We start from the raw sequence: 14,235 nt of genomic DNA on the forward strand, positions 1-14,235 counted from the left end.
GCTACTCAAAAGCATCCCAGCTGTGGTGGCAGCGGCCCAGCGGGGGCGGCGCCAGCCAGGCCGGGTCACCGCAGTGGGCTTGTGACCGTGTGGTTGTCGGTTTGATTCCCCAGATAGCTTCTGCACAGCGGCAGTCTTTTCTGTGACTCAGCTTGAAGCTCCTCTGTGACTCAGAGCTTTGTTCAACCAGAGCTTTGCTGATGGCGTGGTGGTCGTGATTCTGCTAATGCCACGCTCGCCTGCATGCATCATAACTCCTCCACTTCTGTACCAGGTAACAAACCCACAGGTGTGACACGTCTTCAACTTCTGAACACGGTTTGGTTCTTCGGTTTAAAAGTGAACAATCTACATTTTTTGACATGAATGACTGAATTATTTAGGGCATTGTGACAAAATTTATGCTCCAGTTGTTGAACATTTGCACAAGACAGTCTGTTTCACTCTAATCTGTGGATCGTACCATCATATATCCTCCAAAAATCTGCTGACCTCCATCTGAGCCCAGAAAGGACCCAAAGATTTTGCCTTTTCTTGAGGACAAATTGTATGTCTAGAAAAAAAAACCCATTGGGCCCGGGCATTTGGGGTTTTGTGCATCTGGCATAAGAAACCTTCCAGATGAAGTATGCAGAGCACCTGCTCTGGTAACTCTTTGTTAACCAACTGAAAGTGGCCTCATTTTTTTAGTTATGTATTTATTTATTCTGTTTTTGAATGTGGGCATACAAACAGCTGGTATGTGCAGACATGGATGGATGGATGGATGACGTTAGGATTAAAAACTGGTATAAAATGTGAAGTTTGCACTTTCAACACAGGTTGAAACGGAGACCCAGCGAGGCTGCATCTCACAGCTAGGTCGTCTTAAATCTCTCACGTGACTCGGACGTGGTGATGTGTCCGTTGGCTCCAGAGAATTAAATCTTTTCTTTTAAATAACTGGGTCGTTTTAATGCTGTTTGTTGTGCACCGTGTTTTATCTGTTCGCCGATCATTTTATGCGTGTTTAGTGAAAACATTAATATGAATCAGCATACAACATTCTGACTGTGGATCTGAGCTGTGTATGGAAATACTTGTGTGTCTCTATTGTGATCTCAAGTGATCTGTCACTCTGCATCCGCATCAGTCTGTCAGCTTGTAGCTGCTGGCATTGTTTTGAATGAATTATTGTTTAGATGACTAATATACTGTATAGCATAAAATACAGAAGACTGTGAATGTTGTCCTTGAATTGAAGACAGCTGGTCTTGTTGGTGTTAGGTGCATAGTTACATTTCACGTCTCAGCTCATCCCTACAAATGTAAGTACACGCTGTGTCAATGCGACCTGCAGCTATTGCGATTGGCCTGTTCAATAGCGTTGATTCCTCCTGTGCATGTCCAGATACTTTTCTGCTCAGTCTTTGAATTTACGCTTCAGGATTTAAAAATAATAGTCATAGCATTATTATAAGGACTCAAACTATTGGACTAATGTCAATAAAATTAACACATAGAGCATCCGTACCAGAATAAATGCTGGCCACAGTGTTTGCTACTTATATAGGTTATGTCTCAGGCTCTACAGGAAGTCTAAATCAGGCCTTAATCCTGGAAAGTACTTGGCTGCAAACACAGATAGCTGGAAACCTGACAGAAGTCCGCTGCTTGGGTGCACGTGTAGTTGATGCATTATAATGTAAATTCTCAGTGGACAAGTCCGTGCAATCACAAAACACAGGCAGACCCTCTGTCTGATAATGTCATTTACGTTTCAGTGACGCAAGCGGACCCTAGTTTAGTGGGCCTTTAACCTTAGAGGTGGTCCTGAGAGGCATTGAGCCGACCCACCATCGTGTGACTCAGTCACATGGGTCAAGGTGTGAGTTGGGGTTGAATTGCCTAGGATCTGAAGACCGCCTTATATGTGGCTGATGGTTGTAACATCTCAAACGCTCGTGGTTGTCGGCTGTCTAATCAAACTTCTGGGCTCACCCTCTAATATTTCTGTGTGTGGTGTCTGCAGCTTTGCTCTCTGATTTATTGTTTTGATTGCAAACCTCTTCTGTCTGATTGCATAATAAAGGCCAAAAAAGTAACTTTGTTCAGTTCTGAGTCACAGCAGAGTCACTTTACCTAAAATCTGAATGAATACTTGTTTTTGAGTTTTGCATGATTAGTCTCCGGCGTGCCTCGTTTAATCATCAGCGATATGAAGGGATATGTTCAGGTTTCTGTACCTCTGACCTTTTCCCTCCTACTTAATAATTTCTAATCATCTGGTCTCAGTGTCTGTCCCACTGTAAGCTGCTGTGGGCAGCAGCAGCCTTCCCTCCACTGACCAGCACGCCACCCATGGGACTGCTGCGCATCAGCGGTTCAGATGTGACCGCGTGGGCGGCGATGAATGTGACGGGATATGAATGTGGAATATCAATTATGATGAATGCCTTCCCGGTGCTATCTGCCCCGTCTCTGCGGCGACACGTGTGGGCGGGTCCCAATCGCACGACCATAACAAGCCTTCGGTCGTAAACACCGATGAGGAAACAGAGCGTTTTTTTGGTTTCTTGTTTTTTGCACAGAATTAATAGAAAGACGGATGGAAAGACGGCAGAGAGACACACAGACGGTGTTTTTGAATCCTCTGAACTGTCTCAGCTTTCAAAATGTCCCTACACCTACTTTCTGCACAAACCAGTGGTGTTAGATTTCCCAAAATCACACATTTCAGAGAAACAGTAGTTACAGTTACATAACCGCCCACCCCCGATCACATCATGATTGGCAACTCCAAAGTCCTCAAAACGACATCCTGAACATCCACAAAAAATATTTATATGTAAAAATTTCTGCTGATAATAAGTGAAACAGATTTTAAGAGTCACGTTATGTTTCTGTGTCTGTGCTGCAGAAAGTGTCCGGACGGGTTTGTCTGTCTGAAGGCAGGAAGAAACCCCAACTATGGCTACACCAGCTTTGACACCTTTGGGTGGGCCTTTCTGTCCCTGTTTCGTCTGATGACGCAAGACTACTGGGAAAACCTCTACCACCAGGTAAGCCTTATGACCAATCGATCAGTTAAAGTCAGAGAAAACCTGGATTGAAGTTTATAAAGTGTCTCTTCTTCCAGTGTCTAATCTAGACTGGGGCTAAGAGCCTACACAGACATCTAGACTGTGTCTAATTCAGCGTGTTCTCATCCTGACATTATGTCATTCTGACACAAGTTTGGCGTCAGACTCTCGACTCAGGGCTGAGGCTAAAGGCGGGGCCGGGGGTGGCACTGTCCCTTATCCAGAATTTGATTGGCCTTCTCACAATTGTGATGTCATGTCAGTGCAACCATGGGCAGAAACTGCAGGCAGGGTAAAAATGCATAAAAAGAATTTTCTGTGAAACTTTGATGTCCTCAGTGCATCACTGTAACTATGTTTAATAATACTACATGCAGTGGGCATGTGTTCACTTTCCACACAGTGAACAAAGGATCTGTGAGCCACTGTTCTTTACTTTGACCACTCTGTGAAATGAAGCATATTTCTTGTTGTAGCCAGCTGGGTTTTATTAGCCGTGTTGCTTCACTTTTAATGTTGCACTTCAGTCAGCATCGATTTTATTCCCGCCACGTGTGCGTCTTCAGACGCTGCGTTCGGCCGGTAAGACCTACATGGTGTTTTTCGTGGTGGTGATTTTCCTGGGCTCCTTCTACCTGGTCAACCTCATCTTGGCCGTCGTCGCCATGGCGTACGAGGAGCAGAACCAGGCGACCATCGCCGAGGCCTGCCAGAAAGAGCGGGAGTTTCAGCAAGCTATGGAGATACTGAAGAAAGAGCAACAGGTAACTGATGATCTGATGTGCTCGATTATCCAGCATGTGGTGCGGTGTAGGACTGTGGAGGTCAGAAACTGCCAAAATATCTAATAAATTGATTCAATTCAATTTTATTTATACAGCCCCAAATCACAACAACAGTCGCCTCGAGGCGCTTTACGTTGTAAGGTAGACCCAATAATACATACAGAGAAGAAGGTTACAATCATATGATGATTAACAAATAAATATTGAGAAAATAGTCAGCAAAGGTTTTTCCTTGTGGGGTTGTTTGTTTGTTTGTTTGTATTGTTTTCCTTTATTTTTTTTTTGTATAACACTTTTCAATTTCCAGGTTTTTTTTTAATGGAAATTAAAATGTATATTACTCACTGGAAAAGTTGGCTGTTTTAATCATTTGCATGATTAATCATACATACAAAATGAAAATGTCAAAAATAATAACAATAATCATCATAATAAGGGAAAATGAATCTAATTTTAAAATTAATCGAGTCAAATTTTAAAAGCAAAAGAGTGTTTTTTTGTAAACTGAGACGATTCATAAACCAAATAGGAGATAAAATAATATCCTTAAAAAAAGGTAAATATTTACAAATAAACACACAAGTGAAAGCAAATATCAGTTTAAGTCATAGTTAATAAATCAGTGATTTTTTTAATATTGCTCTTTTAAGAGTCACATTAATGGATTATTTTTATTTTTGCAGTTTTGGTCCTCTGTACAGGAATTATAAGTAAAATAAATGATATAAATCCAACTCAGTTACTGCTGTGTTTCAGTGAAAATAATACAGCAACAAAGGTGAACTAATGAGTGTTTAAATAAGTGTTTTCATGGCTTCTGTTTCACCTTCTGTCCTTTATTCTCATTTATGAATGAAAATGTATTAATATATGAGTATTAATTATTAATTCTTTCATCAGGGTGCCACCCAAAAAGCTACCGACTCTGACTCGTTGATGTCACCAGACCTCTCTCCTTTCGGCCAACCAATGGACAGCTTTGAGGAGCGAAGGCGGAGCCAGGCGCTAATGGGCGTGGGGGACGTGGAGGCGAACCTATCTGAGGAGAAGCTTCTGCAGGTGGACTTGACTGATGGTGGAAAGGTCAGTGGAGAAAGATCTGATTTAATATTGTTTATGTTCGGTGCAAAACTTTACTTTACTCCCCCCTCCTCCTCCAGCCGCTCCACCCACTCCTCGCACGCTCCTTTTCCACAAGGACGCGGAGAAGCAGTCAGGTCTCCTCCATCTTCAACTTCCGACTGAGGAGCCGAGGGTCGGAGGGAGAGATGGCCGATGACGAGTACAGCGTACCGGGCGACGTGGTGGAGGGCGTCGGTAGTCGAACCTACAGCGGAGGAACCTTCAGCGGCATCCTGCCCCAACCGTGGCCCAAACGGAGGCCGAGCACCTACAGCACGGCCAGCCGGAGCTCCCAGGTGAGCGTAACAGCTCATGTGTGGCAATGAGAGCCTTTTAATGAAGCATTTTTATTTCTCAGATTATTGTAGTTCTTCCCAGAAAGTTGATTCTGTTCATCTGGGCGAAATGTTTTCGGAAACGTTGGGAGAAACGTTCCATCGTTCATCCAAGTGACTTCTTCAGGCTGTACCATACACCATATTAATCTAATCACATAATTAAATTCTAATTTCTTTTCTTCACAAATTGTAAATGTATCTATAAACCGAGAAATTCTTCTGTTTTTTTCCACTTTATGGAGTTTTTTCTTTACAATATTTTGTCCCTCCTGGGGCACTGTAGTTATGCTTCTGTGATTTTTGTGTTTCCAGGTTTTTTATCCGACTCTAAACATCAACGGGAAGCTGTTTGTTGCCATGGACCAGAACGGGGTTTCCCCACCGCCACTGCAGGGGCAGCTGCCTGCTTGCACCATGGAGAAGGTCAAGGAGGAGAGTGTGAGTTCCGTGTGCTGACTGTGTGTGTGTTCGCTGCAGTGGAAACAATGGTGGAGCCTGCAGCCATCCAACACTCAGACATGTGAATTATGAATCAGCGCTTTGCATAACTCCACTCTGATATCATGGGTTAAAGACACACACACATACACACTCATATCAACCATCTCAGATAACAGTGCCATGGTATTCCCCCCATCTGCTCATACACGTGGGCGCACACACACACACACACACACACACACACACACACACACACACACACACACACACACACACACACACACACACACAAGACTATTTCCACACACACTCTGAACTTTGTGTGCAGTTACCGACATCATTGAAGAGCTAACTGATATAGATTCATTCAGACTGTGTGTTCACCTCACACAGTGATAAATATTTTACCAGGAGCCAATCAGGTGTCAGAAAGTCCAAATTTGGGCAAAACTGTTGGGGAGTGTGGACTAAGCTGAGGTTGATCTTGATAGGTTGTGACATTTGTCAAATGAAGCAAAAGTGCCTTCAAACCTTATACTGTATAACAAAATGTATGGATACACAGAGCTGTCACTAGGAGACACTTTTGAATCGTTAACTTTTGCAGTTTGACAGAAGCTATCTTTGGTTTTTGGTGCCAGAAGTCACCAACACGGTAAATGAACTGTATCACACAGATAGCAGCTAACTAGTGCTCGCTGGCATCCAAATAAAATAGAGCTCACACCACAAACGTTATCAAGAGACAGCTGAAAGTGGCCATAAAGGAGCCAGGAAAAAGCTGCAGTTCCTCTAATGTCCACTTGAAGCTCCGTCCAAAAGTGAATCAGTTCCCAGTGACTCCCATATTAACATTCCCAACTTTATAGCAAAAATAAACATGTTTATAGCCTGGTACAACTGTGAGGGGGGAGCTGGGTTGCCTGTTTAAATTGCAGTGAGGTTCAAAGTTTGTATTATTTGGGATGTCTCTGACAGGTGGATGCCAACTAGCCGCTAGCTGTCTGCTAGGCTTAAATTCAACTAACTCAGTCTCTGAACTGGACCTCTGGACCATGTTTGAGGTGTTGGAGCCTTTGGAGCATTTTTAATGAGCACTGGCTCATGACTCAGCATGTGGTTAACAAGCTAAAGTCTACAAACAAAAGGTCGATGTCAAGCTAGCTATGTCCACATGTTTTTACCCCAGTAAACTGCCCAGTCTGTCAACACTGATGTCTATTGATGAGCCACAACATCGAATGTACAGTAGGCTCAACAATTATACTGAAGCCAGAATCACTAACTCAGCATTAGACAGTATTCGTATTTAACAGGACTACAAACATGCACACACGGGCTGTGCTGATGCCACGAGTAACTAATGTACAGTTTTCACTTGAAATCCTAAAATAGGCTCATTCTCGTTGCTTCCTGCGCTGCACATATTTTTTCACCAAGGCTGTTGACATCCGGCAGTCAGCTGTGCGCCTGGAAACATGCAGTACATAGATGTATCCCGGGTCATGTCCAGTCAAGATGATAATCAGATCACACTCGTTCTGCATGACTCACTGACCAAACACATGCAGAAAAGGTGAGAAAGTCTGCCTGTGCAGATGTGTTATCCAGAAACAGGTGTTTACGTGCTGCTTTGCACTTTTTTTTTTTTTTTTGGCTAAATGGGGACAAATGACATAACATACCCAGCACGAATACCTGCACAGTAAGAATATCAGCATATGAATCTGTAGAATCTGCAAACAGGCAACAAGATTCTTGGTACCAGAAGCTTTGTGGTTTCCTCTTGTAGTCCAAGTGCTGTTCACAAATCATATTTGGACAGGGTTCTGTCTGATACAATAGGATGGTGTATGCACTTTAGTTTTTGTCTGTGTAGGAACCCTGCACACCATCAGCCATCTGTAACCCCGTCTTGAGATCCCCTCCCAGGTGATTCAACCCCAACTTACACTGAGACCCATGTGACCTCAGTGCTGATGACATGGTTGATCAACAACTTGCAGCATTGCCTCCATGACAACCTGGTTAGAAGTTAAATAAGTGGTACTCTCCATCAGTTCTTAGAACTGAAAGGGTGAATGAGTGGTGGGACATCTTCAAGATCCTAAAAATGTAGTCCAGTTTCCTCCAACTGAAGTGTTTAAGAACTTCTGAAAAAAAAGTCAGAGTAAATAAGTAAGTAATATAAATTTATTTGTATAGCACTTTTCACAGATAAAAATGAGAAAGTGCTTTACAAAAAAGAAAAAGAAAAATGAAAAGAATGGAAATACAACAAATAACAATGTAAAACAGTAAAATACAACAAATTAATTAAAAGCTTGCCCATATAAAAATGTCTTCAGCTGCTTTTTAAAAGAATCAATGGAGTCTGTACAGCGTAAAACCAGTGGGAGAAAATTCCACAACCTCGGTGCCACTGCCTAAAAGGCCCGATCACCACGAGTTTTAAATCGAGTGCGTGGGGCCACCAACAATCTCTGATCTGATGACCTTAGAGCTGGGGAAGAACAATGTGGTTTCAGCAGGTCAGATATATACTGGGGGGGCTTGACCATGTAGGGCCCTAAAGGTTAAAACTAAAACTTTAAAAAGAAACCTAAAACTTACAGGCAACCAGTGAAGGGAGGCCAAAACGGGAGTGATATGGGATCTTCAGAGAAGCAGAGGTTGATTGTTGCACTGAGCACTCACAATGTCGTAAATGACCAAAGCTAGTAACAGGAAGCTTGGCTTTCTAGTTCTAACTGAAGTCTGTAAGCTTGTCTTGTGAGTTATGTGGTGTTGCTACAATGACCAGTATTTAGTATTTATTTATTTATTGTCATTGTCAAGAACAATGAAATTGCGTTTGGGGCTTCCATACAACCCAAAAAAAAGAAGAAAATAATAAATACCCCTTAAAACCCAAGTGTACATATTTAACCCAGTGTGACTCCAATGCAATAAGACAATCCTTAGCAATAATGTTCGTAGAAATTCAGACAAAGACCTGAGAAACATGACAAAATACAACAATGCAACCCATTCAATATTATTGTACTGTGAGATATGATATCAGATATGATAGTTATCTATTTAAGAAAGAGGGGGGGGGGGGGGGCAGGAGGGGGAAGAGAATAAAGATATGATGCACCAATGCAGACCAGTTCATAGCACACGAGGCACGCTCACTGTTAAACACTGAAGGGACTCGTATGTGAATCCTGCCTCTGCAGCACTGAGTGGAGAGCTGCTTCCACATAGATGTTTGTTTAGAAGCTGAATTTTGGTTACTTGCAATCTGTTGTCATTAAAGGAAAAGTAAGGCAATTCAGATAATTATTTGTTTGTTAATGTTTATTTAACCATGTGTAACAATATGTGGACCTGGCATCACATTTTGGGTTATTTAGACCAAAATACTCAATTTTGCTCTACAAGGGCCTGATATCCACTTACGATAACATCATGCTGCTACTGTTCAATCAAAATTTTAAACGAATATCCTCATATGAGGCTCTTATTTTTCTTAAAAACAAAAATAAGGTAAAAAAAATCTGGTAATTCTTCGTTCTTACATTCATCGGGCCCCAATCAGCCCAAATATCAAAGAGAAATTAAAAATGCATGTCGTGGAAGACTTCGGGTCTCAGGAGGTTAAACACAATGTGAAAATCTTGAGAGTAAAATCTCTTTTCAGGAGAGTGTCCTCGGCTAAGATGGCATGTTTTATAAAGGTAGAAACTGGATCTCCAGGACCAGCACAACCATGGGAAAAAACATGCGAATGTGACATAGAGAGGTTCTGACAGGGTTCAAGCCCCAAGCTTCTTGTTGTGACGCGTTAGTGGTAACCACTGATCCACCGTGCTGCCTGTCATAACCCTGAACATAAAGAAATGAACCTGTCTGGATAACTAGATCTTAATCACTAGAAATGTGAAATTACTGGCTTGAATGGTAAACTCATGGAGTGAAAAAATGGAGTTACAAATTAAATATAAACATTTTTTGTTTCAGAGCTCTGATCTTTTGATGATTCCTTTAGTCAAAGTCCTGATTCTCCGAATATCAATACCATTCCTGGTTTTCACAGTTTCCCGTTGTTCTTGAAAAGCTTTTAGTTACTCTGAAATGACATCTCGAGTTTGTAAGGGTGAGAATGGTTTTTTCAGTGTCTTTGTCTTGCAGCACAGTGCCACTTGAAACAGCAGCTTTCAGACACTTCTGTCAATTTAACGTTACCTCGGTTCCATCTTCACTCTCACAGCAGAGCCTTATAAAACCTGTGGCAGCTGAAAGGCAGCGAGCTCCACGCCATTAGGGAATGCACTTATTTTAATACTTGTTTACAGTGGTGTCTTTTCCCTGTCAGGCAGTGGGTTTAGAGTATCATCAGGACAAACACAGCAGCTCCACGCCTGGAGGTGTTCAGTCACCTCCACCTGCTCATAACCCGCTTCCAGACCTTCACTGTTATACAACAAGGAGGAGGAAGAAGAGAAGAACAGGGCAAAGTAGTTAAATACACTCAGAGTTCGCTTTATTAGGTAGACCTGTAGGCTTGAATTCGGTGTAGGGTAAGTGTTCTGCCAGGAAGTTTAGTTTTATGATGCTGTGCAGCTTCATGATTAAACACACTGTTACTTTGTTTATTGTGTGTTATGTTTTAAATAAAGACACATACAAGAAGAGCAGTTATTTACAATATGTGATGACAATATTTCATAATTTTTTGTAAATGCGATAACTCAAGAATGAAGCAACCTAGCAGTTTCAAATTGAAACCATAGGTACATCTGCCAAAAATCCTGGATGAATTCAAATCAAGTATTTGTTTGAGGTCAAGTATTCTTAAAATCTTTTAAGAATTCTTAAAATCTCTAGAAAGAAGTCACCCAGGATTCTGATCATCTAAAAATACTTTCTGAAAATAGAATTTGCTGAAGCTACTAAGGAAAGCAGCACTACTGATACTTTGTACAGTGGTGAATGTTTAAATGACAATAGTGGGGTGTTTCTGAATGCAGGTTTTTCTGAATGGAATTTTGACGTGTAGGTCCTCAGTCATCAAGTTCATGGGATTCTAAGGACCTTAAGTCAAAGGCAAATGGACTTACTTATCAAGTTCTCTCTTATCTAAAAGGGTTCAGGTCTAAACGTTGATCAGGAGTCCTGAATTTCTGCAATTCAGAACCAGCAACACTCCCAGATAACAAAGTGGTTCATCCCAAGACAAAAGCATCCACTCCCAAACTAAGCAACGTCATGCATGATGTGCAATGCAGTGAGGAGTGGTTGGGATATAGGATCACCCAAAGGACCACAGATACATGACACACCATAGTAGGGTCCACATCTACACCTAAAAGAGAGGAGACACTCTTGAGGAGACAGATGTTCACATTTTAAATTGAGATGATATGAGAGCAGAGTAACTGCACTGCAACCACGTGAGCTAGCGCAATAATTTTTTTGCATATGAAACCGGAGGAGTTGTACTTACATCTTATGCCATCAGCTTGTCCTCGGTCACGGTTTCCTTCCACATATAGCTTTGCAAAAACTGCATAAAAAGCACTTGCAGCAACAAAAACATAATATTCCAGAAACACGCTTTGCCGATCCGATCAGCTGTTCATAACACTTCCTACGTTGGAATAGACGTCAGTGCGAACTATCACATGTCCGCGGAAATGTAGTTTTTTACCATGAGGGCCTCAAGAGCCTATACTGGTCTTTTTAAAAGTTATCGTTGACTTTATGACTTTCTGTGTCGTTTCTGGGATGCTGAGGACTCATATTGCACTGCTGGAAATAGTTTATTTTGATGCATATGCTGCTTTTTTGCAAATTTGCACTATAATATTTATTTTCGTTTTTCCTGCAGTGTATAAAAATTGGTGTATTTCAAAAATAAAACTATGAAGACACTCAAAATAAATTTCCTTTGGTGGGAAACTATTTTGTGCAACTTTTTTGTATTTACAGTTTTGAGGGATAAGCCTCTTAAATTTCTCTAACTAGAAATATATGTTGTATATAGCATTCGTATTCTATTTTTATCTTATTGTATATTTTTATTCTATTTTATTCTACTGTATATAGTATATTATTTTATTCTATTCTGTACAGCTGTGTACTGTATTTATTCTTATTGTATTCTAATTTTTGCCTCATAACTTTTGCACTGTCCACTTCCTGCTGTGACAAAACAAATTTCCCACGTGTGGGACTAATAAAGGTTATCTTATCTTATCTTATCTTATCTTAAAAAAACAAAAACGATTTTCAATTTTTTTGTAGTTTATTGCACTTTTTTGCAATTTATGTAATTACTATGCACTTAATGCAGGCATATTATTACAATTTAGGCTTTAATGGTTGCATTGGTGTATAGCAACTTGAAATGCTCCCATAAATGGCACTACAACATGTAAAAATATAATATAAGCTCTGGCGGACTTGGTTCTATGGTAGGTCTTAAAGGGTTACGCACCATCCATTCCCCGACCTATATGATCTAGGCATGTTGGGACTTCTGTGTGACAGCCCTGACCAAGGTTAATAACTTAGGCTCTGCTTTAGCTTTTGGAACTGATGAAGCCAGAGCTGGAACCTCTTCAGGAGCCTGAAAGAAGTCAATTGACCACAGACTGGAGCACTTTAGACTACTCATAGAAAGAATAAAAGTTTAATTCTAAGTAAACAATATTGATGTTTAACCTTTTACCTGGACTTTTCTTTTTTTTGGTTGTGTGATGTGACTTAAAGCCTGAGTGCACTTTTAAGGCTTAGCTAGCATTGGGCCGCTGTGAGCGTTTAATCATTGTACTCGGGTACAAAGGAAACTGAAAAGGTTTATTGGAGTCTATGAGGAGTGACTTACCTCTGGAGCCAGCCTAAAGTGGCTGCTAATGAGAAAGTTCTGAAGCATCTGCAAACAGTTAGTCTAATTCTGTTCAGTTCAGTTTTATTTCTGTAGTGCCAAATCTCAACAGTCACCTCCAACAGCATGTCAGCACATTTTGGTAATCTCACCTTTTCTGTCTGGTTTCTGCTGCTGCCAGACAAAATTCCCCTTCATCACAATTAAAAACTGAAATCTCCTGCAGTGTGTAGAAAAAGTTACTTCTTGATAAACTGAATGTAAACTGCAGGGGTTGTGTGGGAGCTCAGAGCAGCTCTGAGTTCAGGTTAGAGTTTCATGCTTTGAAATGAAGTATTTCTGCTTCTCTTGTCCATCCATCCATAAACCTGTTGTCCTGCTGCTCAGACTGATGCAGAGACGAGTGGGAGGAGGAGGAGGGGACGAGAACGCACTTATTTGCCATGGAAATGTCCCCATGGCAACCCACAGCAGCCAGCGGAAGCTAAAATGGCTGTGTGTGTGTGTGTGTGTGTGTGTGTGTGTGTGTGTGTTTCCCTGGTGCTTCCCTGCCTGGCACACAGACAGGATGTAGGCGGTGTTGTGGGCGGCGACCTTCAGGCCTGTGCGTCATGCTTCATTGGAAGAACACTTAGCAGGAAGCGTTATGTAATAACACCTGAGCAAATGAGGTTCATGCAGGTTCCTCTGTGTGAGGGCCGAGGAGTCCGGAGCTCACCGGGGACTGCTGTCAGGCCTTTACAAGGCGAGCAGCTGAGCACCGTTCAAACCTAAACAACTTTATTTAAAAGGCAGTTTTGCAGCAGCAAAAGGACTTCTATTGTGAGCTCCAGCAGTTTTCCTTGTGTCAGCTTAGCTGTACTGCGGCGACAACCAGATAAATGGTAAATGGCCTGTATTTGTATAGCACTTTTCTAGTCCCTAAGGACCCCAAAGCGCTTTACACAACCAGTCATCCACCTATTGGTGATGGCAGCTACATTGTAGCCTGGGGCGCACTGACAGAGGCTGCCGGACACTGGCACCACCGGGCCCTCTGACCACCACCAGTAGGCAACGAGGACACAACGACCGAGACTGTCCAAGCTGGGGCTTGAACCAGCAACCTTCCGATTACAAGGCGAACTCCCAACTCCTGAGCCACGATCGCCACGATGCGTTCTGTAGTTTTTAAGCAGGTGTAACTCGAGCTATCAGACCTGCTCTTATATCATTTTCCATTTGTATTCATGTAAAGCTTCTATAATTAAATTATAGAATTATAGAAGCTGTTGGTAAAATGGTAAATTTACCATTTTAAATTAAATTATCATTTGATTTCTTGAATAAGACATCTCACAATGTGAAATACACAAATAACTGTACCAACAGATCCAACATTGGGTTAAAAATAATCCAACCAAACTCAGCAGGTCACATGAACCTTTGAAATTAAAGTTTCTATTAAACATCACGTGCTGTGGAGTGGCCTCTCCATCTCCGAGAGCAAAGTTCTGACATCCAGGAGAGCCTTCAGCTGTCTGAAAGGTTGGATCTGAAATTACCTTCCACTAGCTGTGCTTGGGTCAAAAGATGACTAACAAGAACACAACTCTGACATCTGCTTGCATGAA

At 41.7% G+C, this 14,235-nt stretch overlaps 1 protein-coding gene across 1 annotated transcript in view; it reads left to right on the forward strand.

Moving 5' to 3' along the window:
• The window catches only part of LOC308385565 (sodium channel protein type 3 subunit alpha-like), a 268,750-nt gene that overhangs the window by 138,001 nt on the left and 116,514 nt on the right, over positions 1–14,235 (forward strand). Inside the window, exons 10-14 of the mRNA XM_080864556.1 lie at positions 2,900–3,041; positions 3,629–3,826; positions 4,748–4,930; positions 5,008–5,265; positions 5,620–5,745. Coding sequence (XP_080720682.1) covers positions 2,900–3,041; positions 3,629–3,826; positions 4,748–4,930; positions 5,008–5,265; positions 5,620–5,745 — 907 coding nt within the window. The remainder of the gene's footprint in view (positions 1–2,899; positions 3,042–3,628; positions 3,827–4,747; positions 4,931–5,007; positions 5,266–5,619; positions 5,746–14,235) is intronic.

The sequence above is a fragment of the Rhamphochromis sp. 'chilingali' genome (genome assembly GCF_963969265.1).
Source record: "Rhamphochromis sp. 'chilingali' genome assembly, chromosome: 18".
NCBI lineage: Eukaryota > Metazoa > Chordata > Actinopteri > Cichliformes > Cichlidae > Rhamphochromis > Rhamphochromis sp. 'chilingali'.